The sequence below is a fragment of the Haliotis asinina genome, chromosome 4, assembly GCF_037392515.1.
Source record: "Haliotis asinina isolate JCU_RB_2024 chromosome 4, JCU_Hal_asi_v2, whole genome shotgun sequence".
Taxonomy (NCBI): domain Eukaryota; kingdom Metazoa; phylum Mollusca; class Gastropoda; order Lepetellida; family Haliotidae; genus Haliotis; species Haliotis asinina.
The window spans coordinates 68,957,950-68,983,748 of record NC_090283.1 but is presented as its reverse complement, the minus strand read 5'-3'; the positions used below and the strand labels follow the sequence as shown (position 1 = coordinate 68,983,748).

The window sequence follows — 25,799 nt, the reverse complement described above, 5'->3', positions numbered from 1 at the left end:
TCGGATGACGTCATGAGTTGGTGTGTACGGGGTGTGACGTCATTCGATTGTTCTAGGATGACGTCATCACTTGGTGTGTACGGGGTGAGACGTCATGCGATTGTTCTGTGATGATGTCATCACTTGGTGTGTACGAGGTGTGACGTGGTCGTTAGCAACGGGGGTGTTGCTAAGCAACGGTGGTGTGTGTGCGCGATCTCGCGAGAATGAGGCGTGTTTCAAGATGGCGGCAGACGGGACGGCACGGCGCGGGACGGGACGGGACGAGGGAGGGAGGGAGGGTTGGGAAGGGAAGGGAAGGAGAGGGGAAGGAGAGGGGGAGGAGAGGGAGAGGAGTGGAGAGGGAAGAGTGGAACGACGGCGATGGGGGATGGGGATGCATCGTGTTTCAAACAGTCTTTAGGGAGCATGTGGGTGGCCCTGAAAAGGGCCGTGAGGTGTAGATGCTTCACAGTCAGCATCGGCAGATGAGTTTGAGTCCTCGGAAAACATATTTGCCGGGACAAATGTCATCGTGGAGGGATTGCGTTCCTTTGGGGACACCCCCACCACAATAGAGGCATATGTAAAACTTGGCTGTGGGGACGACATCGAATCGATCGGATGGACGGGCTTTCAGACAGGTAGGGCACATGATGAATCGCCACTGGTCTGCTAATTCTTGTAATGGCACCATTTCCGTGTTGGCTGTTTTCTTGGCTGTAGTGTCTGTTCTGGCGGTGGTTGTTGTTGGTGGTGGTCGCGCTGTCGTGCCAGCTCCCGTCGTTCCGTCGTCGTCGTCGTCGCCGCCGCCGTCTTCAATCTTGATGGCCGGTTCTAGTGGTGGTGAGGGTGTGGTGGTGGTGGTGGTAGGAATGAGGGGCGTTGTCCCTTCTTTTTCTTCTTCTTCTTCCTTCTTCATGTGGAGGAGGGTCGGGCTGCACCGGAGACATTGTTTCCGTCCACAGTTTCTTCGGTAAGGGGTTGGTCGGCCCATTTTCACTTTACGTGTATCCATATCTTCGTCACACACGGAGTCGGCGATATGTGAGGGTGACTAGCCATGGCAACGTTTATATAGCCTCGACGACGTCACAGCCATGACGTCGTGCTTGCGTGTGAGATCGTAACGTCATCATGGCGCGTGAGGTCGTGACGTCATGGTCGTGAGGTGTTGTCTTGTGATTGGCTGAGTTCTGTTATATAAGATGAGGAGGAAGACGGCAGCGGACAACCATGGAAGAAAATTGGGACCTAGAACTGATCTCCGTGGAGACAACACCGCCACCCCCACCATCGCCAGCGCCCATCCCTCCACCACCACCACCGGCTTTTCCATCATGGCGACACTTGCCGCCATGGCAGTGTCACCAATGCCAGGGAGGGCTGCCCGTGTATTGCAAGGGCACGGATGACTACAGCGGGACTTTTCAATGCGTTTATTGCGGCACGGTGTTGAAAGATACCTGTCATCGTCGCCTGACTCACGGGGTCAAGTGCCCCGTGAAAACCAAGATAACTATTCACCCGTGGCAGTGTATGATGCCGCCCCTGTGGTCGTTGTGATCACCACAACGAAAAAAACAAAACAAAAAAACCCCCAAAAAAACGGTCCTTTTCAGGACCATCCTACTTTCTCTAAAGAATGCTTTCATGCTATGACAATCATAACAAGGCATGTGTGTTGGGTTTTTTTAACAACGTTTTATTTCCCCCGCTAACAAGAACCATGGTGACAAAAGAGTCAGGATTAGGGGCGTCCCTGATCTTTTGTTTACAAACGGTAGGAACTCGAACATGAAGAGAACATCATAACATCAGAACCATAAGAATAACATGTTTGACAGGGCTGTGGATCCTGGACGTCGTTGTTGTTGTTGTCTGGCAAGCGTGTGAGTTGAAACTAGCGTTTCACACATTCTTCATTGACGAGGGTGTTGAAGGGATCAAACTGTTCCATCACGTCGTCGAAAGTCCATCCGCGGGCACGATGAGCCAGGACAAACAAACAGTACATTCCACATGAGGCAGTGAACCAGGATTGAACTGATTGAACATTCCACCGCTGTGCGAGCCATCCACTGTAGGCCATGGCATTCCGAAAGTCGGGATGCAGTTGGGTGGGGTCGACTCCATAACTGTCAAAGTAGTCAAAGACACCCGGTGCTGGACGATACACGCACACCCAGTGTTGTCCCGGGAGATGACTTGGGTCCGTGTTGACGATGTAAGCTTTAGGATAAGGTCCGTGTCGTTCACTTAGCACGGTGATGGCAAAGTGATCTCGGGCAAAGGTCCCTTGGTAAAGGGGTCGCAGCGGGGGGTCCTGTTGGACGCAGGCGTTCACATGTTTGGTCGTCAGTCCATCCATCCTTAGACCATCAGAGCGTTGCGGAACCGATCAATTTCCAACATGCTTTCGTATTCCTCGTAGCAGACGAGAGTGACCGGACGAGGTAAGGGTTCTGCAAACTGGAGTTCGAGTCCCAACTTGCCCGTGTGTTGTGGGTAGTTATGGCCTTCGTCTGCTCCCAGATCTGCCGTCAAATCCACCACCCACAGTGTGAATCCGTTCCTGAACTTGTCTAGGGTGAGGTTGCAGGGATGTTCTTGCCACAGGTGTCCCGTGTTGCGAAACAGATTCATGTACAACTGTTTGAGTGAACCACTGTTGTTCTGAAAGTCACTTTTGATTTCTGTGCCATGCACTTCCTGGCCATTGAGTTTCAGTTTGAGACTGGTCACGTTGTTGTGCTTGAAATGGAAGGGGTTCTTTTCCTTGCTACCGGCAAAAGCATCGTTGTCCACCAGTCCCAACACCACGCGTTTGGGCAGTTGTCCTCCCACCAGTTGATTTTTGTGGAAATCGCGCCCTCCTCCTGGAATGTCGTGAGCCGTGACTTGGACTCGGGTCAAAGGATATTTGGCCGTGACTCCTGGTGACATGTGTTTCACGTGCTGTTCCCGTATGGCAGGATCGATGTTGACTTGGCGTACGTAAAACTCGGCTTTGGTCAGTTCAAATCGACATTCCACATCTCCAGCACTCATCAAGTAGAAAACACTCGGGCTCCGAATCAGTTCTAGTTTCATGGGGACGCCATCCACCAGGTACCGGTCTTGGAGAAACGGGTCACAGTGGAGACGCCCTGTCAGTTCCACTTCTCGGGTGCGTAAAATGACCCGCCGTCGTGCGACGAGTCCTGCATTGACATTCTGAGCGACGGCATTGAAGTCATCCATTTTTCCAGCTTCATCGGTGTACCATCCTGGGCACTGGAGATGCGTCCCTTTGGCTGCCTTCCCATAACTCAGTAACGTTTCCAAATAGGCTCGATAGGGATAGGTTCCCATGGAGGGGGTGATTTCCAACTGGTTGTGTCCCACTTGCACATGCACTTCTTGAAAGAGGGAATGCATCATGTTGTTCACCGTGGACATGACAAGTCGGTCATCCCCATCATGAGTGGCATCCGTGCCATCGGTATTCTTGATTTTGAGGCAGATGCGAAGGTAACACTGATTCAAATTGATGTACGCGTTCACAGGGTTGGCAATGTTAAACTGGAGGGGACCCGCCACCGAAGAGGGTGCCAGAGGACTGTATCGAATCCACTGACCCTCTTGAACTGACGTCACCACAGGGGGAACCGAAAAGAGATCCAACTGCGACTTGGCACATTCACAAGCATCCCGGCGCATCATCTTGATAGGTCTGTCCAGCAGGTCTTGACAGGTTCGTGTCTGGTGTTGAACTGACCCTTGTTCATGGGAATGATCCTTTTATGCCAAGTCCTTTTATGCCAAGTCCAATGACAAAGTCCAATGACAAAGTCCAATGACACAAAGTTCCATGATGACTCAAAACAAAGCTTGGCGTTTTTGTTGTTGTTTCTTCTTCTTCTTCTTCTTTATGGGACCAGACGGCGGATTTCGTTTTCTTTTGTGTGCCGGTGATGACTGTGACTGCAAGGTGGTCAGTAAGGCCTGTTTTCCATGATGTTTCAAACTGTCCCGTACACTACGGCGTCCAGAACGAATATCTTGCAATAAGCCTGGCAGCATCTTCACACCGGTTTTGAGAGCCGATTTTCCCACCGTCTTCAGCATGGAGAGGGCTGAACGGCCCAAGCTTCCCAAGATGTTTCCGAGACCTCTCCCGCGTTGATGAATGCGACCTCGGTACGCGGCTAAACCTCGTCCTTGTTGTTGTTGTTGTTGTTGTTGTTGGCCACCCAAGCCGGTGCTGCACCGGTGTCGGATACACTGATGTCCTACCATGTCAGTACGTGCCCAGACGACGGGGACGGAAATGGAGTGTCACGATGGTCTTCCCACTCTGGAATGGCACAGGTCGTCCTATGTCATCCATTAAGTAGATTTGAACGGCATCCATGGTTCCCTGGCGCAATCCCATGTAGCGTACATGCTGGGGAGTTTTCATCACGACACTGTCTTCCATCATTCGACGAGATACGGGAACATACATCAGTAAGGGAGCCATGGTATCCCCAACAATTTGATCTTCTACCACATCCGAGTAGACGTACACCGTATCAAAGCAAGGCAGATGGTCGGCTTCCTGTTCCCCCACCACAAGAGGACGGTCAAAAACACTCACTTGGACAGGGTAAGTGGAGACTTGACTTATTTCCTCTGCTTCGTCGACCACGGGGAGTTGCATGAATCCGAGCATGCGTACCAAGGAAACAGGCAACACCAGTTGAGTGGTGTAGGCAGACCTGATGGCATCGTGGTCTGGTTGGGTGGCTGTTTTGCAGGAAGAACCCGAGATGGCCCTGCACATGTCTTTTGGTGTGGGAGCATAAAAGTTGACGTGTGTTGGGCCGCGCATTTCAAATCGGAGTTCTTCTTTGGGGTAGTTCACGGTGACGGTGTAACGGCCTCTGGCATCCGACTGGTACACATTAGCTGTATGCTTTTCCAACAATCGTGCACAGGCACGCTGAAGCAGGATGTTCAGTCTCTGGACCAGTTCTCGAGCGGAATACATGCCTTCGGGAATGATCACCTTTTCGCTGACGGCTCGGATGATGCCTGGGTTCTCTTCGATCACGGTCGCATCCGGTGCTCCTGAACTGTAAATCCTGGTCAAGCGTTCCAAGTTCACGCGAAGCACAAACCAGTTGAAGGGGTACCACGTCATGGGAAAATGAAGTTCACTGATGCCCACTTCCCACTCTTGACGATTCACTTGAATGGGAAAGGTGAGTTTGACTTCGTAATGGTTCACCTTGTTGTCGGGATGAACATCCATGGACGCATCGCTGGGTAAGGTGACGTAAAAGTCCCGCTTGGAGGAAAAGAAGGACATGGCCATCCTTTTTTTTTTCTTTTTTTTTTGCGCTTAGGGAACCAGACTGGACACGGAGGGAGTCGAAGATGCGGTAGCGGCAGCAGGAGCAGAAGAAGAAGGCGACGATGATACCAACGTGGGTTGTGGGAGCAAGTATCCCAACGAACTGGCCAACAACGCTGTCCACAACTGTTTCTCACCGTGGTCCAATGCCAACTGAACCATGCTCATGACGACCACGCCATATATCAGCAACACTTGGGAGAAAAACACCACTTCACTGCGCGGCAAGTCCATGCCAAAGCAACACCAACGTGAGGAGGAGGAGGAGGAGGAGGAAGACTTGTTGTTGTTCTCCTTTCACCTGAGCCTCGGTTCGCTCTGCATGATCGGGCAGGGAGTATGACCCAAATGATGGTGACAGAGGGATGCCACCCTTATTTAAAAGACCAAATGAGCCGCAGGGATCCATGAATCAAAGCTGGCCGGGTAGCCTGACCACCTCACTAACACTTCGTCCTTCTTTTGATGCCATCGACGTTTCAAGACCTGATCGACTTTGTAAACGTCATCCGTTTTCTGAATGGGTTGTAGTTCCTCGGGGTAAAAGGTGCCTTGGAGCACTTCTCCATGATCATCTTTCACTCGGTAGAGAGGAGGCACACGCCCTTTCACAACGCGATCCACGGTGAACAATTCGCTGGTCCAGTTGGGAAGATACCCTTTGTCAAAGGTCCCTTTTGGTCTTGTTCAAGCAAACACGGGTCCCAGGTAACGAGAGAGAATGCTGGTGTTGATGGTGCTTCTGCTTCTGCTGACGTTGCTTCTGCCGTTGCTTCTGGCGTTGTTGTTCCATGTGATCCAACACCCGAATTTCGTCATAAGGGTTGTGGGGATGCACATCCACGGGTCGCTGTCCGATCGTGCGATGAATGCGATGATTGTAGGCATGCATCAGCTGGGGTAAAGCCTTGAGGTAGTGACGTGTTCCATGTTGGGTGAAATAACGCCACATACGGTTTTTCAACGTTCTTTGAAAACGTTCCACCACCGAGGCTTTGGTTTCTGGGTTTTGGCTGGTGTAGAAATGAATGTCCTGTTTCTTGAGAAAGGCTTGGAAAGGTTTATTGACAAATTCGGTCCCTTTGTCCGTCTGCAACATGGAGGGCACACGTCCTTCAGCTTGTTTCAGGATTCGTTGAAAGGCTTCAATCAACGTGGTGCCGGTCTTGGACTTCATGGGTTGCACCCAAGCCATTTTGGAGAAGACATCGATGACACACAGCAGATATCGGTAACCTTGGTTCTCTTTCTGATAGGCGAGGAGGTCGCTCAAATCAGCTTGCCACAATTCGTCCACACCGCTCACACGGTAATGATCCCTGGAAAAGGATCGTTGGGCAGGTTTGTGCAAGGTGTCCGTGTCCTGGGTTTTCAACCATTGTCGAACCTGATGTTGTGTGAGTGGGGGTTTCCCCTTCTGTCGTTTTCCCTTCTGGGATTTCCACTTCTGGGATCCCACTGCTTGCTGTTTGACTGCTGCTTGCCACAAACCACGCCACCCTCCATAGCCTGCCGGATGTTTGGGATCGTAATAGGTATGGTGAAGCCATCGTGCCCAGGCAGGCGACAAAGAGGAGGAGGAGGACTTGCTGCTGTTGTTGTTGTTTCTCTTGTGACGTCTCATGCTAACACTGTTGTAGATGTCACCCTCTGCTCTCTTTTATGATTAAAAGTCAATCCATTGACGCACTCGGTTCAGAGGGGAAGAGGGAGTCTCTGCCTTCTTCTTCTTCTTCTTGACGCCAGCAAGATTCGATTGAGGTGGTGTTAAAAACAAGGCTTCTCCTCCTGGACGTTTAACAGGGGTGTCAGGTGGTGTTGCCTGTCGTGTGCCAGGTTGCTGGGTGGTGGATGCTGATCCTTTTGTTTTCATCATCCAGGACCAACGGAGAGGGTTGCCAATCAGTTCATGAGGGACGTTGCTGGAAGCGAGATACTGAGCCAGAACGTTCCAACCCCGTGGAGGATCTGCTTTGGTACGTTGTCGCACCAGATCATTGATGAGATCCACCATGTGAGTCCCAGGCATGGGTTCCCCTTCCACCACGAATTGACCGTTTTCATTCCAACCCAAGTCAGGATGGGCTTGTATCTGTGCCATCAACTGTTTGGCCTTGGCTTGCAGCGTTTTAGGAATCGTTTGCACCACGTCATTCAGAATGAGGTCAGAGGAGGAGGAGAAGTGTTCTGAAACAAATGAATCAAAGAACAACATGAGCCAGTGACTGTGTAACCGGCTTCGCGCTCTCCATGCTTAGGATGACAGCTCTCTTAGTCTTAAGACTTATAGACCTAAGACTTCTAGGCGACCTCTGCACAGGCCAGAGTGTGACTCAGTAAGTAAAACCGTACTTACGGGGAGCAACTAGGAAAGGGGGAGTCCCTCCTTTCCCGAGGGGTGTTGTTCCTTCCTCCCTGGTGGTGGTGGCAGTTCCATTCCATGGCTGCGTGTGGCTGGTGCGTCGTGCTGTTGTTGCTGCTGCAGCTGCTGCTGCTGCTTTGTCTTGAAACGCCAATATCTGTTGCAACAAGGTGTTATACTGCTGCTCTCTGTCCCTGAAAGGAATCGTGTCATCACGAACGAGGGTATCCATATCGTGAAGCGTGTGTAACCGTTTCTGTTCCAACAGGTTGGACTTGAGCAAATGACGTCGTTTTTCGTCTTGCAGACTTTGCCATACCTCTTCGGGGACCATCACCATCTTCCGTGCATGCTTCATCATGGTGCAGAGGCAACTAACCCCAATCCGAGAGGATCCATGTATTTATGATCATCGCCCCAACAGACCAGACACCAAAGGACCCACCACCGAGGCCAAGGCAGACAAGAGACCCAATCCCCTGCCTTTCTGTTGTAACAGTTTGCGTTTCTTGGCCACAGACACTTTCTTTTTCATCAACGTATGCATGAGGGGTCCATGCTTTTGTAAACGATGTCGTTGCTGTGCTGTCATGGGAATGTTACCTCCATACAAATTCACCACACATTCGCAGATGGCTTGAATCAGTTCAGACGGAGCATGTTTCAAAATAGCCTGTCGCATGGCTGGTGTTGTTGTAGGACTACACACATGACAGAGCGCTTCTTTGTGGCGTTTCAAACGGGCAGACATGATGTTCCTGCTGCTACTGCTGCTACCATGGAACTGACGAGGATAAGGATGGGATACCTCTATTTATTTAGGGTAGAGTTGGTGGAGGAAGTGGGAGTAATGCCGTTGTCTTCTTGTTCTTCTTCTTCTGGCTTCGTAACACCATGCGGGTCAAGGCTGCCCCTGGGTCTGTTTTCTTGTTGTTGCCCTTCTTGGTCTGTTTCCTGGAGTGACGACGCCCCTGAGGTTTCCTTTGAGGTTGCCTTTGAGGCTGCCTTTGAGGTTGCCTTTGAGGTTGCCTTTGAGGTTTCCCTTGAAGTTTCCTTTGGCGACGAGTTGGGTGTTGTCGCTTCTGTTGTTCCTCCTGCAGGTAGGACTGCCAGTTCAACAAGATGCGCGTCAACACACCTGCCAACGTCCCACTGCCATCAGGTAATTCAGACGTTCATCCACAGGCAAACGTGGATTGGTAATCTTGGTTAACACGTCTTGGTGCCTCAACAGCCAGGTCTTGTGTTGCGTTTTCAAAGGAACACGCCCTGCTCGCATATTTCTCACAGCGATGGCAAACCATTGCAACAGTCGATGACGTCCTTTGATAGCCACACTCTCTGCCAAAGGCAAGCGTTTCACAGGGCGGATGGGTTTGACTCTTCTGCGTGTCGTCGGTTTGGAGCGTGTCGGTTTGGTGGAGCTAGGAGCACGAGGTCGTTGAATCATGGCCTGAGACGTCAAGGGTTGAAAGGGTTGAATGATGGTAGGGGACAACGACGACGAGAACGAAGGGGTGACATCAAAAGAAGAAGAAGAAGGAGGCGACAAGGTGGCGGCAGGGGAAGCACGATGCGTATAGACAGGGACAAACGTGTTTGCTGCTGCCCCCAAGGTGGGAGTGGCGGGGTACAACTCTTTTAAGGAAGGTCTTCTGGGTTTGGCAGAGGAGGAGGATGAGGAAGCAGGAGAAAGAGGTGTCCTGAGACTTTCGTACAACTGTTGAACACCCGAGCGATGACGTTTGGTGGGATCACGTCGCAAGGTGGTGGGGAGGGTTTTATGAGCGGGTTTAAACAAGCCTGTGGCAACAACAGCACGTTTGCGGGGCTGGGCCTGTTTCCGTCTGTTTCCCATGGCAGGTCAGACTCAACTGATGGGTCAGGTCGACAGTCAGCGCTATTTATTACTTGGGAACGTAAAGGGTGGTGGGGTTGCGAAAGAGATGGGTACGCACACGATGCTCTTTGGCCGTGGTGGGTTTCAAGTCCAGAAACAGATAGGAATAAGGAGCCAAGGTGGCATCTTCGTAGGCTTCTCGAAGGAAAGCCATCTGTCCTGGAAAGATTTGTCGAGCCAAGTGATCCATTTGAGAGGCATCCCTCGGGTTTTTAAACAGCACCAGATAGTGAGCATTTAAACTAATGGTGCGATGATGAGGCGTCGAGGCAAAGAGGTTTTGCGTCAGGTACAACACGGACGTGTTGCGATGGTGACTTTTCTTGGTAAACCATCGCAACACGTGTGCCTCTTCCTCTTTGCTATGATCGCCCAGCAAATCGTCAATGATCAACCAGTGGGGTGCAGGCAAACCCCCACCCCCACCCCCACCCCCACCAGACCCTGCTGCACGTAACTGTGCGTTGGCTTCGCTCATGGTTTGCACAAAGGTCAGGGGAAGGCCTAACTTCGATGTCAACACTTCCAAATCCTCGTGCATGGGTTGCCATTCACTGTACACCCAAACGATCCCCTGAGGGGGTAGATCGAGAATCCCTGGTTGAAACACGTGTTCCAGCAACGTTTTGACGAACGACGTTTTACCCGACCCTGTAGGGCCTGCAATCAACATGGTAAAAGGATGACGTAACGTGAGTGGGGTGACCATGGCATCCACCAGGTCGTCGCCCCTTAACTGTGTCCCTGACAGTGTCCCTGACATACGTCTTATCGCTCTGCAGGTGACACCAGAAATGACCTCAAGGATCGATGAACCATTCACATTGAATTTTATTGGAACCACACCAACAACCTGTGAACAACATCAACAACAACATCAGATCATCACCACCAGTTCAAATGGTCGTGGGGATTACAAGTCGAACAACGTAGAAAGTCCATTTGTCCAGGATGAAAATGATTTTCATCGTTAAACATGGGAATGTCTGGATAGTCCTCGGGAGGCATCATCTCTGCAGTCGTCTCTGATGAAGCCATCTCTGATGAAGTCATCTCTGGAGCCATCACGGATGTCATCATGGGATCCGTCGTCATCATCTCTTCTTCTGAATGAGCAGGCATGTCGGCGGAAGTCTCTCCTGACACTGTTGTTGTTGTCTGCTTTGCATCAGTCGTGGGGACAGTCGACAGTGGCAGCATCGGTAGTAGATCATACAAGTCTTGTAGATCAGGAGGCAACTCATCGTGGGGTGTTGCGTCGGGGCTAGCAGGAGAGGCTAACTTGTCGGGGCTAACATCAACAGTTTGCTGATAGTTGTTCCACAGCACATCAGGCGTCATCTGTTTCTTGACACTCTGTGGGTCTGCTGCCTTGGTGGTGGTGGTGGTGGTAGGGGCTTCCTTCTTCTTCTTCGTTTTCTTCGTGGGAGGGGTACCCTTGTGAGGGGTACCTTTGGGAAGGGTACCTTTGGGAAGGGTACTCTTGACAGAGACACTCTTGGGAGAGGGACCCTTGTGAGAGATACTCTTGGACACCTTCTTAGGGGATGCCTTGACGGGAACCTCTTCTGTTTTCTGTTTCTTTTGTTTTGGAGGAGCCGTGGCAGGGGTGTCCTTAAGAGGAGGAGGAGGAACCAGGGTCTTTTTGGTGGGTGGTTTCTTCTTCTTCTTGCTGACCACCACCTCCTCCTCCTCCTTCTTTGCCTTCCTCGTCATTGTGGCGGCAGGGGTTGTCCCTGGTGGTGGTATCACCACCCATTTAGGAGGGACGGCCTTGGGTGTCTTGACTTTTGTGTCTTTGGAGGATTCCGACTTACGAACGGTATAAGTGACACAGATGAGGTCCTCATGGATGATGAGTACGTCCTTCACATGATACCGTTCATCCTGGAGAAGAGCAAAGTACCTCAAAGGGGATTGGATGTATTCAGCCCTCATGATGTGGTCCATGTTGGAAGAAGGGAGCAGTGGACAATCTCTAGCACCTGTAACATGAAATGGAAAAGAATATTAACATCAACGTTTCAACGGTTGCATTGTGCAAGCATGATGCCCTCGGGCCTACAAATGCTCTGTGCGGTCGCGTACTTTGTTGAGTTAAGTAAGTGAAAACCATACTTACTGTGCTGACGTGGAGATGCTGGCATGCTGACTGAACTGGTACGACTGAAGACGTCTCGATGGATCCCGAGTTTTTATAGCCCACATCAGCTGCAGGTGCTATGACGTCACGCATTGACGTCACGAATGGCATCACGAGCCTGTTGCTTCTGCACCGCTTGTCTGATCTGTTCTAAGAAGTGTCTCTCTTCCAGATACGTGGCGATCACAAACAGCAACGTGAACAACATGATGATGAATGACAAGTCTCACACACAAACTCTTCTTTATATATACACACACATGCGATGACATCATGACCTTGGATGACATCACTCGGTCGTCTCTGTCACTGTGACTGCTTCTGCATCGCTTCTCTGACCTGTTCTAAGAAGTGACTCCGTGACTCCGTCCCTCCATAAGATCAGCATTCTACGATCATCCCAAACATCCTGCAGAGTCAGTTGTCGTCTGTCACTGGGTGGAGCCTCTCTGGGAGTCTCTGTGGGAGTCTCTACTCCCAACACTCTCATGGCTTCTGTCTCGCCACATTCCTTCAACGCTTTGCAAAAGAGGGTGTAAGCTTGGGGTCCTCGCCGGGGCAGAACATCTAATAAAGTTCTGATCCGATTGTAAGAGGTTTGTGGTACCTCCATGATGTCAGCATTCATGAAGAGGGTAAGGAGTTTAAACTCCACCAATTTGTTGACCACAGCTTCGATATCTTTGATGGCTAAGACGAGACTGAAGCGATTAGTCCTGAGCTTATCACGGTGAACAGACTGCATCCTTTTGTGTTTTCTGGCTTGGGGGTGCAACATACTGAAAACCAAGAGGTGTGTGTGTGTGTGTGCTCTCTCTCTGACGACTAAAGTCGGAATGAGGAGTTGAGTTGAGGAGGTCTTTATGACGCGTGACTTTATGACACGTGACTTTATGACACATGACTTTATGACACGTGACAACAGGGTTTGACCAATGAGGTGCTAGGAGGGTGTGCGACCATGGACTCCACCAGGTCTGTGCCTAACAAAATCATCATAAAAAAAAAAAATAATAAAATAAAAAAAGGGGTGACCATGGACTCCACCAGGTCTAACCCTGAAGACAAATGACACGACACATGAATATCAATATGTCACATACTGTTTTATGACTCTTGATAAACAAACAAACCATGTATATAGTATCATCAGTTTTCTTGTCCATGAAATGATCAGCAACCACCACGACAGTCCCCATCTTGTGTCCACAGGCATAGTCACTCGCCCTTATAGCCATAAGGCAGTGTTTCCACGGGAATGCCTTCGGAATCGTAAATCACGCGTCGCTTAGTGTACACCATGCGGTACACTTTGCTGGTGTCCTTGGACAGCAAGGTGTTGTTCTGGCGGAGTCCTGTCCGAATGATCCGTCGTGGATAGGGGACTGTGATGCTGACTTGATCCCTCTTACAGATGAGATTCTTCATGCTGTCAAAGTGAACGTATTGACTTGCCCTGTGATTGAGAGTAAATCCTCAGACTTTGCTGACAGCTACTACACTGCCGTTGGGTTGAGGATGACGTAGCTTGTAGGTGTAGTTCTTGGGCCCTGCCGAGGCAAAGATCTGAATGCTATTGCCCCCTCCCAGCTCGTCGGTGAGTTCTCCCAAGGTATCTCCTAGTGGAGGGTTGTACTGTAGGGGACGATGAATGTAGATGATGCTGTCTGTATCAAAGTACAGGACGCGGCGATCCAAAGGTTTCAGATAGGAGTAGAGCTTGAGACAGGCTTGGGCTGTGACCCAGGCTGCAATGACCACGTTGTGAGCAGGATGTGGGTCGTGAAATTCTGGGCGAGGTTCATACGTGACACAGAGGAGGTCTTCATTGATAATGTTGACATCCTTTACTTGACACCGTTCATCCCGAAGGAGGGCAAATTACCTTTGTGGAGAACTGATGTACTCTGTCCTGTCGAACCCGATACGTTGGCCAAACTTGCCCCAGTGGTTGTTTAGGCAGGCTTTCGCGAGGGCACGTAGTCCAGGGTTTTTGTGAATGTGAGCACGATCCAACGTGACTCCTTCTTTTTGCTGAATCTCCCTGATGTAGGTGTCTGGGTCTGTACAACCTTCAGGGTATCCGCTGGCCTCTTGTTTGATCTTGAAGAAATTGTTCACATACTTGGCAAACAATCCTCCCTCTTGCGTGTCAGGGTCGTAGGTGGTGAGACTGTCAAAATGCCAAGCCTCGTAGATGTCAAGCACTTGATAGCCACACTCTTGAACGGCATACTGCAACTCCTTGCTGACGTAGGTGCTCACCCATGCTCGGTCTTCGTCACGGTGAGGGCAGGATTCATTCAACTCTTCTTCAGCACAAGTATGACACAGAGGAAACAGCAGCTTGCCATGGACGCGGTAAGGAAGCACAGGATGGTACAGGTCCGTGGGTGGCAAGACCCGACACTGAATGAGTCCATGTAGGTCAAACAACTCTGACACGGGAGGTTGATCCTTGATCTCGGGATGCCCCTTTGGGTACGTGCCATACTTGCAAATGTAGGGGTAGAGAGAACACACGTCCACATATTTGATGTCTTCCTCTTCCTTCGCTTCATAGTAGAGCTTGGTGGCGTTGGTGCGTCCTCCATAGAAGGCCTCTCTGGGATCCAAGGGGTCAGGCAGGTAAACATGAGGTCCTTGCAGGGTGGTCAGGAACTCTCTCAGATCCTCGTTGTCTTTCTGTTCTTTCAAGAAATCACATTCCCACTGGGTCACTACTTGGTGGATGTCAGGATGTTGTCATAACACACCAAGCCGGTACATGGTATGATGGAATCGTTCCCAAGGGGTTGTGCCCAGGGTGGCATGGGGTTCACATCGGCCTGTCTTGTAACATCGAGTACATCCATGCCAGAAACAACCCAGGTATTCGTACATGGTACGTGTGTTGGCATCGTAACCGTCCACCGTGTAGCGGCTGCCATCACCACCATCAAAGTCAGCTTCCCCACCATTACGAGCATGTTGAATGTGGAGGCCAGGGTGTTCATGCATGATCCAGTTCAACCAGTGCAGACACTGAAGAGAGTAACGACGCTGTGGACGATAACCTTGAGGAGGTATGATGGCAATGGTACGTGGTTCCAAAAACAGCTTTCTGAAAGTGAGCATGCAAGCCATGGGGAGAGTCACTGCTTTGTAGAAAGGGTCCACGTCATTCTGCTGAATGAAGATGTGACGGAAGGCAGCACAACCTCGACGCAAAATATCCACATCACTCTGACAGTAGGCCAACAGTTCTTCGTCCAGATCAAAGACGGTCCCTTCAGCCACTCGTGCATGGTACCAGGTGAAGAAAGCTTGACGTTCTGCAGGAAACATACTGTCAGGATCATAAGTGGAGGCGAGAGGATAAGCACCCACATAGCCTTGGTTATGATCGGTGTTGAAAAAGTGTGGAAAGTATCCTTTCTTGAGTTCCGTCAATCCAAACGTTTTTGGAAACTGTTTGAGAGCCATGGTGAGGAAATTGAGGGAATCCTTAAAGACGAGACGCCCCACAGTCATCTGCAAGATGTGATTCCCTCGTAGCGTGACCTGCGGTGCTTTCACGAGATGGCGGTGGAAGTACTGTTGGAGCAAGTGTCCATCATACCCACGGTAATTGTGAGCCATGACCAACACTTCGTCATCGTCAATGGCACTGTCGATCTCCCCGTTTTCTTCAGCGTGTGCTTCTGGGTCTTCATCTTGTTCTTGTTGCTCTACATCACCATCATCATCGTCGTCGTCTTGTTCTTGAGATGATTTGGGGCGTTTTGAATTCTTGCCTGACTGCTGACGCTTACGTTTCTTTACCCTTTTCTTTTCGGCCAAACACATCAGCCAGTCACCCATGTCCTTCAAGGTTGTAGGTCCTCGAAACACTTTGACACGGCTAGGGCCTTCGCCTTCTTTACGCCAAGGGCATTTGGTGCAGAGTTGATCTGAAGCCTCGGAGATACATTTACCACATCCCAGATGCACCACACATAAGTTGGGAACGTGCGTGCCTTGATCTTGGGTGCATTCAAAATCGTAGAAGATAAACTGACGGAGTTGCCGTTCTTTCTCTTCATTCCTTTTTTCGCCATCGTTGTTGCATTTGGGTGGTTCAATGGGTGTCATGTAGCACTGATGGTTGGGTTTCAAGGGCTCTTTGCAGATCTTGCAATCACGATTCGTGCCACACTTGTGATTGGCGATCCCCCGAATGTGGCGAACGTTGACTTTGGCATAGCAACGATGACAGGTGTGGATGGTGGAGCAGGTGCTGGGATGTTTGGGTGAAGCTGCTTGATGGCGCTGAAAACAGTATTGGTTTCGAAACCATCCTCCACATTGAAGGCAGGAGAGTCCTTCGTTGAGCACGTTACCACAGTACCCAGCATGTAGACACCAATGGCAGCAAAATTTTCGGGTGCAGCGATGATCTTGCGGGTGATCATATCCTTGGTCACAGGTGTCGCAGTAATACGAATAACCTGTAAAAGCGGCCATGGAGGTGATGACATCATAGTGGTGATGGTGATGATACAAGTGCAGGATCTTGGTCGGTTGAGGCACCTCGCTCTTGTACAGGAGCCGATTCATGACATCCTGAGAGTAAATTTTGAGTTGGTAGTCAGGCGGCAAACGATGACTGAACAAGTCCCACGTGGCATGCCCTGTACACGGTCCTTCGGGAATCCCAAGTTGTCGAAATAAGGCCTTGGCGACTTCCAGCTGAGCGGGTCTACGATGATCGCGGATGTATTTCCATTGCTGGGTCCATTCCTTCGTCACGGGATCCGGTTGGTGGACATGATGCATGGCCACAACGAGGGCGCGAGCAAAACAGAGTGGATCGTTTCCATTCTTGATTTGGACAATGCATTGTTTCTTTTCCAGGAAAACGTTCAAACCAGCAATGTTTTTGAGACGTCCGTGTCCCTCGCCAATACGATCAGGATCATCTACGTGCAATAAGAAAATGTCCATCGTGTCGTCGATGTTCAAGTCATGGTTACTCTGTTGCACTTTTTCCACTTTGGCCATGATGTGTTCCCCCTGGAGGTTCTCCATACGTCGAAACATGATTCGAATGGGTGTATCCAAGGCAGGGTGTTTTAGGGTCAGTCCCACTCGATCCCCATCATGACCATTCACTTCGTTTCTGAGATCTTGCAAGACGGCATCAAATTGCTCCCTGAGAACGATGGGTAAGTCTTCAGGTTGTTGACGTTGCAGCCATGCTGGGTTAAACCTAAGCTTGTAGCGATGACTATCAGTACGGAACTTCTTAGTGACTAGTTTGGACGCCGGCTCCAACTGGTAGGGCACGGGATCCTCTTCCTGTTGTTCTGCTTCCAGTTCATCGCTGTTCGTGGTCGTTGACGGCATGATGAGAACTGACAAGCCAGCTTTATATAGACGGTTTATGACGTCACGCTATGACGTCATCGTAGGCTGAGCAGAGTGAGCCAGTGCTGGCAGTGTTGGCCTTTGTCGGCCCGTGTCAGTCAATCATGAGTTCGTGGAGTGCACCAGGAGTTCGCGGAGTGCACCAGGAGTTCGTGGAGTGCACCAGGAGTTGGTGAAGTGTTTTTTTGTTTCCGAGGGGCAGGCCCATGACGTCACACATCCCTATGACGTCGCGTCACACGAGGCCAGTGACGCTGATTGGCGGTTCGCACCAGCGTGACGTCATCGACTCTATATAAACTCGAGGTGTTCCAGCTTTTCCTCATCAGTTGCTGACTGAAGCTTGAAGCATGCAGACGTCTCCCGCCGTCGCCGCCTCCTCTGTGTCCTTTCGTTGCCGCCTGTGCGAAACAGATGACCACAGTTATCTGCACTGCCCCAAGGTGACCTGTACCGAGTGTGGTGTTCAAGGGCATCGCCATTACATATGCCCAAAGAAGACCAACAACAGCAGTACCAACAAGCACGATAACGACACGTGTTACAACTGTGGTAAAAACGAAGGTCATCGCAGTTACGACTGTCCACATCCCTGTCGTCACTGTGGCCATGAAGAGCACAAGAGCATGAACTGCCCTAACAAGACCTCGAAACGTTCGGCTCCCACCAACCGGTCGAGTGAACCGCCGAAGAAAGTGAGTAAACAGGAAGACAATCGCCTACTGACTCGTCTCCACGACAAGATCACCCTCGTTCAAGAACGCATGGACACCATGTACACTCTCATGCAACGCATCTTGGAGTTTGTTGAACCCATGGACGATGATGTCTCCAGCGACAGCAGCAGTGGACCACAGTCATAAACCAATCCCAAATAATATCTACGGCCCTTTTCAGGGCCACCCACATGCTCCCTAAAGACTGCTTGAAACACGATGCATCCCCATCCCCCATCGCCGTCGTTCCACTCTTCCCTCTCCACTCCTCTCCCTCTCCTTCCCCTCTCCTTCCCTTCCCTTCCCTCCCTCCCTCCCTCGTCCCGTCCCGTCCCGTCCCGCGCCGTCCCGTCTGCCGCCATCTTGAAACACGCCTCCTTCTCGCGAGATCCCGCGAGATCCCGAGAGATCGCGCACACAAACCACCGTTGCTTAGCAACACCCCCGTTGCTAACGACCACGTCACACCTCGTACACACCAAGTGATGACGTCATCACAGAACAATCGAATGACGTCACAATGGAGGGTCACGTGACCGAGAACAATCGAAAGACGCCAGAGAGACGTTGTTCACTACTTACATCACGTTATCTTAGTAACCTTGTTCCGCCTAGAGTTTCAGATGTTGCTGGTTATAATCTGCGCGATGATTCAAATATTCAGACTGTGAACTGTAAATTTGTAAATTGGGCGAGGGTATTTCTTCCGGATACCTTTAAAGTCATTACCAGTCCAACATAGAGAATTGCGGAGCCTATCTAGATTCAAAAAATTTATTTCAAACGATTCATATATGTATAGTGACTTAAATGTCGGTAACAGATTTTGTCAAATCATACATTCTTGTCTACTTGAATGTAGTGACCTTAATGCGCACAAATATGAACGATTTATATCTCTAACATCATCTTTGGGCCATAACTATGAAGACTCTGCTTATAAGCACAGGGGCTTGTATTGCTGAAAATAACACATCCTGGGTCCAACAGGCCTACACTGATATCCATATAAATCCTTCTTTATATGTATATGGATATCAGTGTAGGCTTGTTGGACCCAGGATGTTTTATTTTCTGCAATGCAAGCTCCTGTGCTTATTATTTCATTCCATGTACTCATTACAACGACTGTTTATACTTTTTATCCCAAAGCAAAGGGTTTGATCTAAACCCATTTTTGTTTGGAAACCAAAACTGTTCCTCAATTGGAAACAAAGACGTTATAATTTCAACGCATTTGCTTAATATACATTCGATCCAAAATAATTTGTCGGTGTGACTTACACTGTTTAACAATGATTGGCGTTATTTTTGGTTTCAACATTTTATTTAATAAATTTTACATCATTCACATTGTCCATTCAACATGACATGTTTACTCTTCCTTCTGTTATATCCCTGTGTTGTATAAGCTTGTGCTTGGTTACCAATCCGGTTCCTTCCATTGGAAATAAATATGTTCATATCATGTATCGTGTAATTCAGTGTATGTGAATAATTGAACTCTTCCGCAACAATGACATGTGTATTAGCTAAATAAATATTGCATGACCCTGGTATAGCTGGTAATTGTATATAACTATTGGTGGAACACTGTTCCTCATGGAGAGGAGAGAGCTGGTACTCAAACAACCACTTGACTAGAACAGCTTGTGTACGGATAGTAAAACTGGGAGTAGTCATAATGGAAATTAATCATGTGTAGTAGCTACCTCCTGCCGCTCTCATAACATGAGTTATCTCCCTTTCGGCACGAAACCTTTCAACGTATGGGACGGACTTGGAAACAATGGTGTCTGTTGATGCATTACTTGACAACTGTCAGTTACAGATCATGGACGTTTCAGAGCGAAGTGTACATAAATGAGAAACAGTGAATAATTGTTCAAATTCGGATGAGCGTGATAAGAATAGTAATGTAAAAGCATCTGACAGTCAATAAGCTGATGTCTCCTGCATTGAACCCCTGTACATGTGTATTGAATGACTGGATAATCACAACTTCTATAGAGGCTGCAGGTGACTTGTTGTTGTGGATGACAGGAAGTGTATTAAGGATAACAATTATATATGGAAGAGCAATAAGTCTATTGTCACTGTGTTATCCCATCAGGGATTACAACACTACTTAAGACCCGTGAAGGCCACAGAGTAGAATAGGCTTTCAGCAACCCAGGCTTGCCATAAAAGATGACTATGCTTGTCGTAAGAGGCGATTAACGGGATCGGGTGGTCAGGTTCTGACTTGGTTGACACATGCCATCAGCTCCCAATTGCGCATATCGATGCTCATGATGTTGATCACTGGATTGTCTGGTCCGGACTCGATTATTTACAGACCGCCGCTATATGGCTGGAATATTGCTGAGTGCGACGTAAATCTAAACTCACGCACTCACTACAACACTACCTAAAGTATTTATGAGTTGTACCAATAAATTTGAGTCATATCAATTAACCAATAAAGTGTGTATACCACATGGCGCCGTCATGGCAAAATGTCTGTATATGAGGGCAATATAAGAGGACTATTACTGTTACAATGACTGTGCCTTCTCAAAATTTCCATTTCATATTGTGGTAATCTTTAGGATCCCAAACCGTGTTTCATAGTAAATATTGCTTGTGTGAGATCAAACGATATCGCATAGAAGATCTCGTTTTGACAGTAGATTGACAGTAGATACAATGCCAAAACAATGTTATGATGTAATGAGTGAGTGTGTTTAGTTTTACGCCGCAATATTTCAGCAACATGGCGGGGCTATCTGTAAATAATAGAGACTATCAGACAATGCAGTTCAATCAACAGCATAAGCATCAATCGATGACAAGGGAACCGATGACATGTGTCAACCAAGTCTGCAAGCATGACCACCCGATCCCGTTAGTCGCCTCTTGCCAGCACAGTCGCCTTATATTGCAAACATGGGTTGCTAAAGGCCTATTCTACACCGGACCTTTTCCGGTCATTCCAGCTAAATGACGGCCGTATGACGTCATGAAGTTGATAATGTCACAATGCTACGTATGCTATGTATATTTTTCATTGAAAACTAATAAAGAGTGTTTTTTATGGTGATTGTAATCTCATCCTTGTGCATGTATTTGATACCAAGGGACACTGTAGTGATATTCTCTATGTATTCCACTGATTGTGAGGATGAAATGATGGCATCATGTGGTTGTGTGCATGTGTCAGTGGAAGATGTCCTCCGTATCGAGACTTGACAAGAAGTCAGCACACAAGCGACAGGTGATTACATGCCAGAAATTTAAGACTTTTTATGCGAGTCATGTTTTTATGGTGGTCGCCAAGGACAGATAACACGTTTATGATAAGGCATATACGAGAAATTCGTTCGTTAAACATCGCAGTTTTGCCTTCGTTGATTGACAGGTGGTGTAAACAATGCGTTGCTCCAAAGATCACAAGTATCGACACTTGTACATTTCAATAACTTAATAATACACGATCTCTTTGATCTAGAAGATAAACACAGGGTAAAGAAGGTTGATTGTAACCGACCAACCCAATTTATTGTGATACTTTAGTTAGGAATTTCATTTATTTTTAAAGTTAATCTCACGTAATTCGTACTATTCACTAATAAACCACAGTGCGAGGCGGCGTTCAGGAAAGAACTAAATACGCTTTGGGGCAAAAACAATATGCTGTTGAAAATTGGATTGGGCAAAATGATGACAAACGTTATCACAGACACTGAACGGAGACGCCGACACACTGTAGGAAATTATGGCCGAAAACACAACTCCTCTCGTGTTAAATACAACACCCCTGAATAATCATTTATTGTGAATTTCACGTTTAGCCGCCATCAAACATGTCGCATGAAAACACGATTTCCTATAGCTCAGATCACGCGAGAATGACCTTTGACAACTATGAATAAGCAACACGGCTGCTAAGTAGTATCACCCGATAGACGAGTTATTACCACTAGTAATGAATATGCATGAAAACCTTGATTTTGGTGTTACCTGTAAGATTCATGGACTCCGACACAAGATGGCGGCATAAACATGTGGTTGCGTGCTTTTTTCTACGCATGCGCACAAATGAACCATTCCCAAAGAATGTTTTCTGAAAAGGGCGAAAACGCGAGATCGCCAAACAACCATGAATGCGCAATGTCGCGATCTTGCGCTCTCGTACTTTTGGCGCAACTGCTCATACAGTTCTATGTTAATAATTTCAAAAATACGAGGACACAAGAATGCCAGATGGAGACGCTTAAAAACTATGCGATGTCGCCATCTCGGTTTTTTTTACCAATTGTCCATGCAGTTCTAAGCAACGATTTGCAAAACCACAAGAACGCGAGATTGCGATGCTTAAAAAATCTCGCGAGCTCGTGTTCTCGCTTTCTTGTGCCTTTGACTAAACTGCCCATACACTTCTATGTAACGGTTTTCAAAAACACGAGAACGCGAGATTGAGACACTTGACAAATCTCGCGATGTCGTATTCTCGTGCTTTTGTGTCGATTTCCTATACAGTTCTATGTAACGATTTTCAAAAAGACGAGAACGCGAGACTGCCACACTTGACAAATCTTGCGAGTTCGCGATCTCGCGATCTCGAGTTTTTCTTCCAGTTAGCTATACAGTCATGTTGAACCGAGATCACGGGTAGCTCAGTCGAGTGAGGCGTAGCAATGGGGTTGCGTCCCTTGAGCGTGCCAGAAACCTGTGCTGGTGGCTTTCAATCGTATATCGAACTGACAAGCCGTGATATAACTGAAAGATAGTACTGTTGAAAGTCGTGTTCAGTCAAACTCGCTCACTCATTCAGAACAATGTACGTACCGCGGTCTGTGAATGGGGGTTTATTTCCAGCAAGAGCGTGCAGAGGTTGTGTAGGTAAGACCACAATAAATTAACGGTCAGAGCTTGATTAAATTCTGAAAAAAAATATGGAAGACGGGAAGAATATTAAGTTACTTTTTTTTTGTTGAAAAGATCATTTTTAGTTACCTGTGTTATAGTGTCTACTTCAGTGCCTTTATTGGTCATCCCCCTTAGCTGTGTCTGTCATCACATCAACTGTATAAGGAAGCACTATCGTTTCTCTATCTGTCCATTGTTGAACCTTTGCCTGTCCATTGTTGCTAAAAACTGTGTGTGTGTGTGTGTGTGTGTGTGTGTGTGTGTGTGTGTGTGTGTGTGTGTGTGTGTGTGTGTGTGTGTGTGTGTGTGTGTGTGTGTGTGTGTGTGTGTGTGTGTGTGTGTGTGTGTGTGTGTGTGTGTGTGTGTGTGTGTGTGTGAGTGAGTGTGGGGTCCGGCATTCCAACTGTCTTTGTAGGGACGACCGCGAGCAGGATTATGCCGCTCGCAGGAAAGGCCCTGGGGTTGAGCTGGATGTCCGCTCACCTCATTCATGTATATTGGTTTGTCATGTCTTGTGAAAACAACTAAAGACGTTTGAACAACTAAACTATGCATTCGTCTACATTAGCGTATTCATTTGTCTTCGTCAACGTAATGTTCATCTAATACCGAACTAATTCACCACGAACCGATGACTACAGGCACGCGCTGACACCTGTATAAATTGGTGTCGTACGATACGATTTACATACATCGCGCATCTTCGATAGGGCTACGTTTGTGGAGCATTTCATCAAGCAAAGAGAGTATGATGTAATAGGGATGAATTAAGTGGTTGTATATTGTGTAAACAAATAAATAAATAATATGCATAAATTATCTTATATCAGAATATAGTGGTCTCGTAGACCACGAATGCTTTATATATTTAAGCTGCAAATAGTTGTCAGCTGCCTCTTGTCTTTTAGTTTCTTTTACAATTCTGTGTCACAGTTATAGGTCAGAGTCAAAGGTTAGTTGCTATGCATTTTAATTGTAACACTCATAGTCAATTAAACCCTAATATTAATCAATACACAAAGTAGGTACACATATGTCCGTGGTAAACAGAACAAAAATCAATATACAGTATACCATTTAACTTGTATGAATCATTTATGGTTAGTTGTTTTCAGTTAGTCAGTAAACTGGCAAGTACTTCTTGTTTGCTTTCTAGTTTCTGTATCTTGAAAGATTGATATTTGTTAAATGCTGCGTGGGCAGTTATAAGCATGAACGAAGCATGATCAAAGCACTACTAATATGCGCATGCGCCTTGACATTGAGATAATGCGCATGCACAACGACAACGTCTAAAACGCGAGAACGCGATTTCGTGTTTTTGTGGTCTTTGTGACAAGTCGAGTTTGGTAGATTGCGAGGTTTGACAGCATGTACAAATGTTGCATTCTCGTGTTGTCGACTTTTGACAGAAACATGCTCTGTACCAAAATTATTTTGGCCAAATCTCGCGTTCTCGCACTTTTGGCTTTATAGGCTTGTTTCCAAAGGTCGAGATCGCGAGAATGTCCCTTACAGTATTCCATAAGCTACATGTTACACAACACAATAAATGACAATGTAAATATATATATATTGATAGGTAAAAGAAACTTCGTAATATTTGAAATGGCATTTAAGTATCAACTGAGTATTTGAACCTATTTTTAACATACACCGGAAGTCAAGTTTAAGGCAAACACGCATCATATTCGTATAGCCTGTATTGCCCAGTGAAGTATTACTTGAGATTGAAGTCTGAATTTCTTTCCTTTGTGGTAACGGAACAGTTCGCGCAAACACAACATTGAAATCGAGACGCAGGTGCATGCATTCAGGCAGAAACTGCTGGCTTGAATCGCACTCGTTTATGTTGTATTTTCACTCGTTTACTTGTTAAACACAACAGTTACATGGCAGTTAACGAGGGGTGTTAAAGAACGAGTAAACTCAATTTTTGTCCTCTTTTCACCCCTGCATATGAAAGACTTCTGGTTAGTCATAAAAGGAACACCATTTTATTTGGAAAAAATACTTTGTGGTTAATTAATACCAAGCCCTCAAAACTTGCTAAAAAGCCGTCTGCGTCTCTCTCGCCCGCAAACGAAACCACAGACAGGTTACGTAACCCTCCAGTGACGTCACAGAAGGAACGATTTTCAGTTAGCTGTATAGAAGATGTGTACGAAGCCAAAGACATGCCGAATTGTTGTGTTGCCGTCAGTTGCTCCTTGGGGTCGGGTGATGGTGTCACTATGCACAGATTTCCACCGGACCTCGTAGTTCATGCTTAAATTGGTTGTTTGTGAGTGTGAACCGAGCGTTGTGGAAGCCTGTGGTATATACTAAATCAGATGGTTCGCCCCCTACCACGCTTCCTGGATAGAAAATGGAGTTCAAGTTTCAACGAGTTTATAAAATCAAGACTGCTTACTACACGTTGCTGACTAAAGGGATTTTGCATGAATATATAACGCTTTCTTCCTCGGAAGCGAGGTTGTGGTTGAAGTGACAATATTATCGAAAGTATTACTATATCGACCCCTACCTCGCTTCTAAAAGTGAAATTGCTGTGTTAAGCAATGTCATGCAAATTCCTATTGTCCATCATTAAAATACATATTTTTCTACCAGTAGAAAGTAGTTTTGATTTTGTAAGTCTGTGAAAACAAACTTAAATAGCATTCATCCAGCCATTTTTGAAAATCGTGAAGTCACGGACGAAAGTCCATTTGAATTAATGAGACTATGGTTTGTTTTCATCAAGTTAGAAAATCAAATCTACTTTTTACTAGTAGTTAAATATATTTAAGAAATACAGTTCGTTCTACCACCATGTGTAGTGTAATAAAACACACTTTCGCCCTAAACTATTATACTGTTAAAGCACTCGGACGCAAGTGCTTTAACGTTATAATAGTTCAGGGCGAACGTGTGCTTTATTACACTATTTATGGTGGTAGATCTAGAGCGAACTGTATTTCTTTTCTAAGATGCCGTATTCAATAACTTCTAAGCCTAATTTCGATTAATCTGTGGCA

General features: G+C 47.5%; 2 protein-coding genes across 2 annotated transcripts; both read right to left on the bottom strand.

Annotated features, from left to right (window-relative positions):
- Window positions 1-2,352: 2,352 nt before the first annotated feature.
- Window positions 2,353-3,684, bottom strand: LOC137281124 (uncharacterized protein F54H12.2-like). The gene has a single exon (XM_067812253.1). The coding sequence runs from the start codon at window positions 3,682-3,684 to the stop codon at window positions 2,353-2,355; it is 1,332 nt and encodes a 443-aa protein (XP_067668354.1).
- A 9,556-nt stretch (window positions 3,685-13,240) lies between these two features.
- LOC137281123 (uncharacterized) lies at window positions 13,241-17,131 on the bottom strand. Its single transcript, XM_067812252.1, has 3 exons — window positions 14,653-17,131; window positions 13,693-14,454; window positions 13,241-13,512 (listed from the first exon to the last, which is right to left on the bottom strand). Exons 1-3 carry the CDS (start codon window positions 17,129-17,131, stop codon window positions 13,241-13,243), a joined length of 3,513 nt encoding a protein of 1,170 aa, XP_067668353.1.
- Window positions 17,132-25,799: the final 8,668 nt, after the last annotated feature.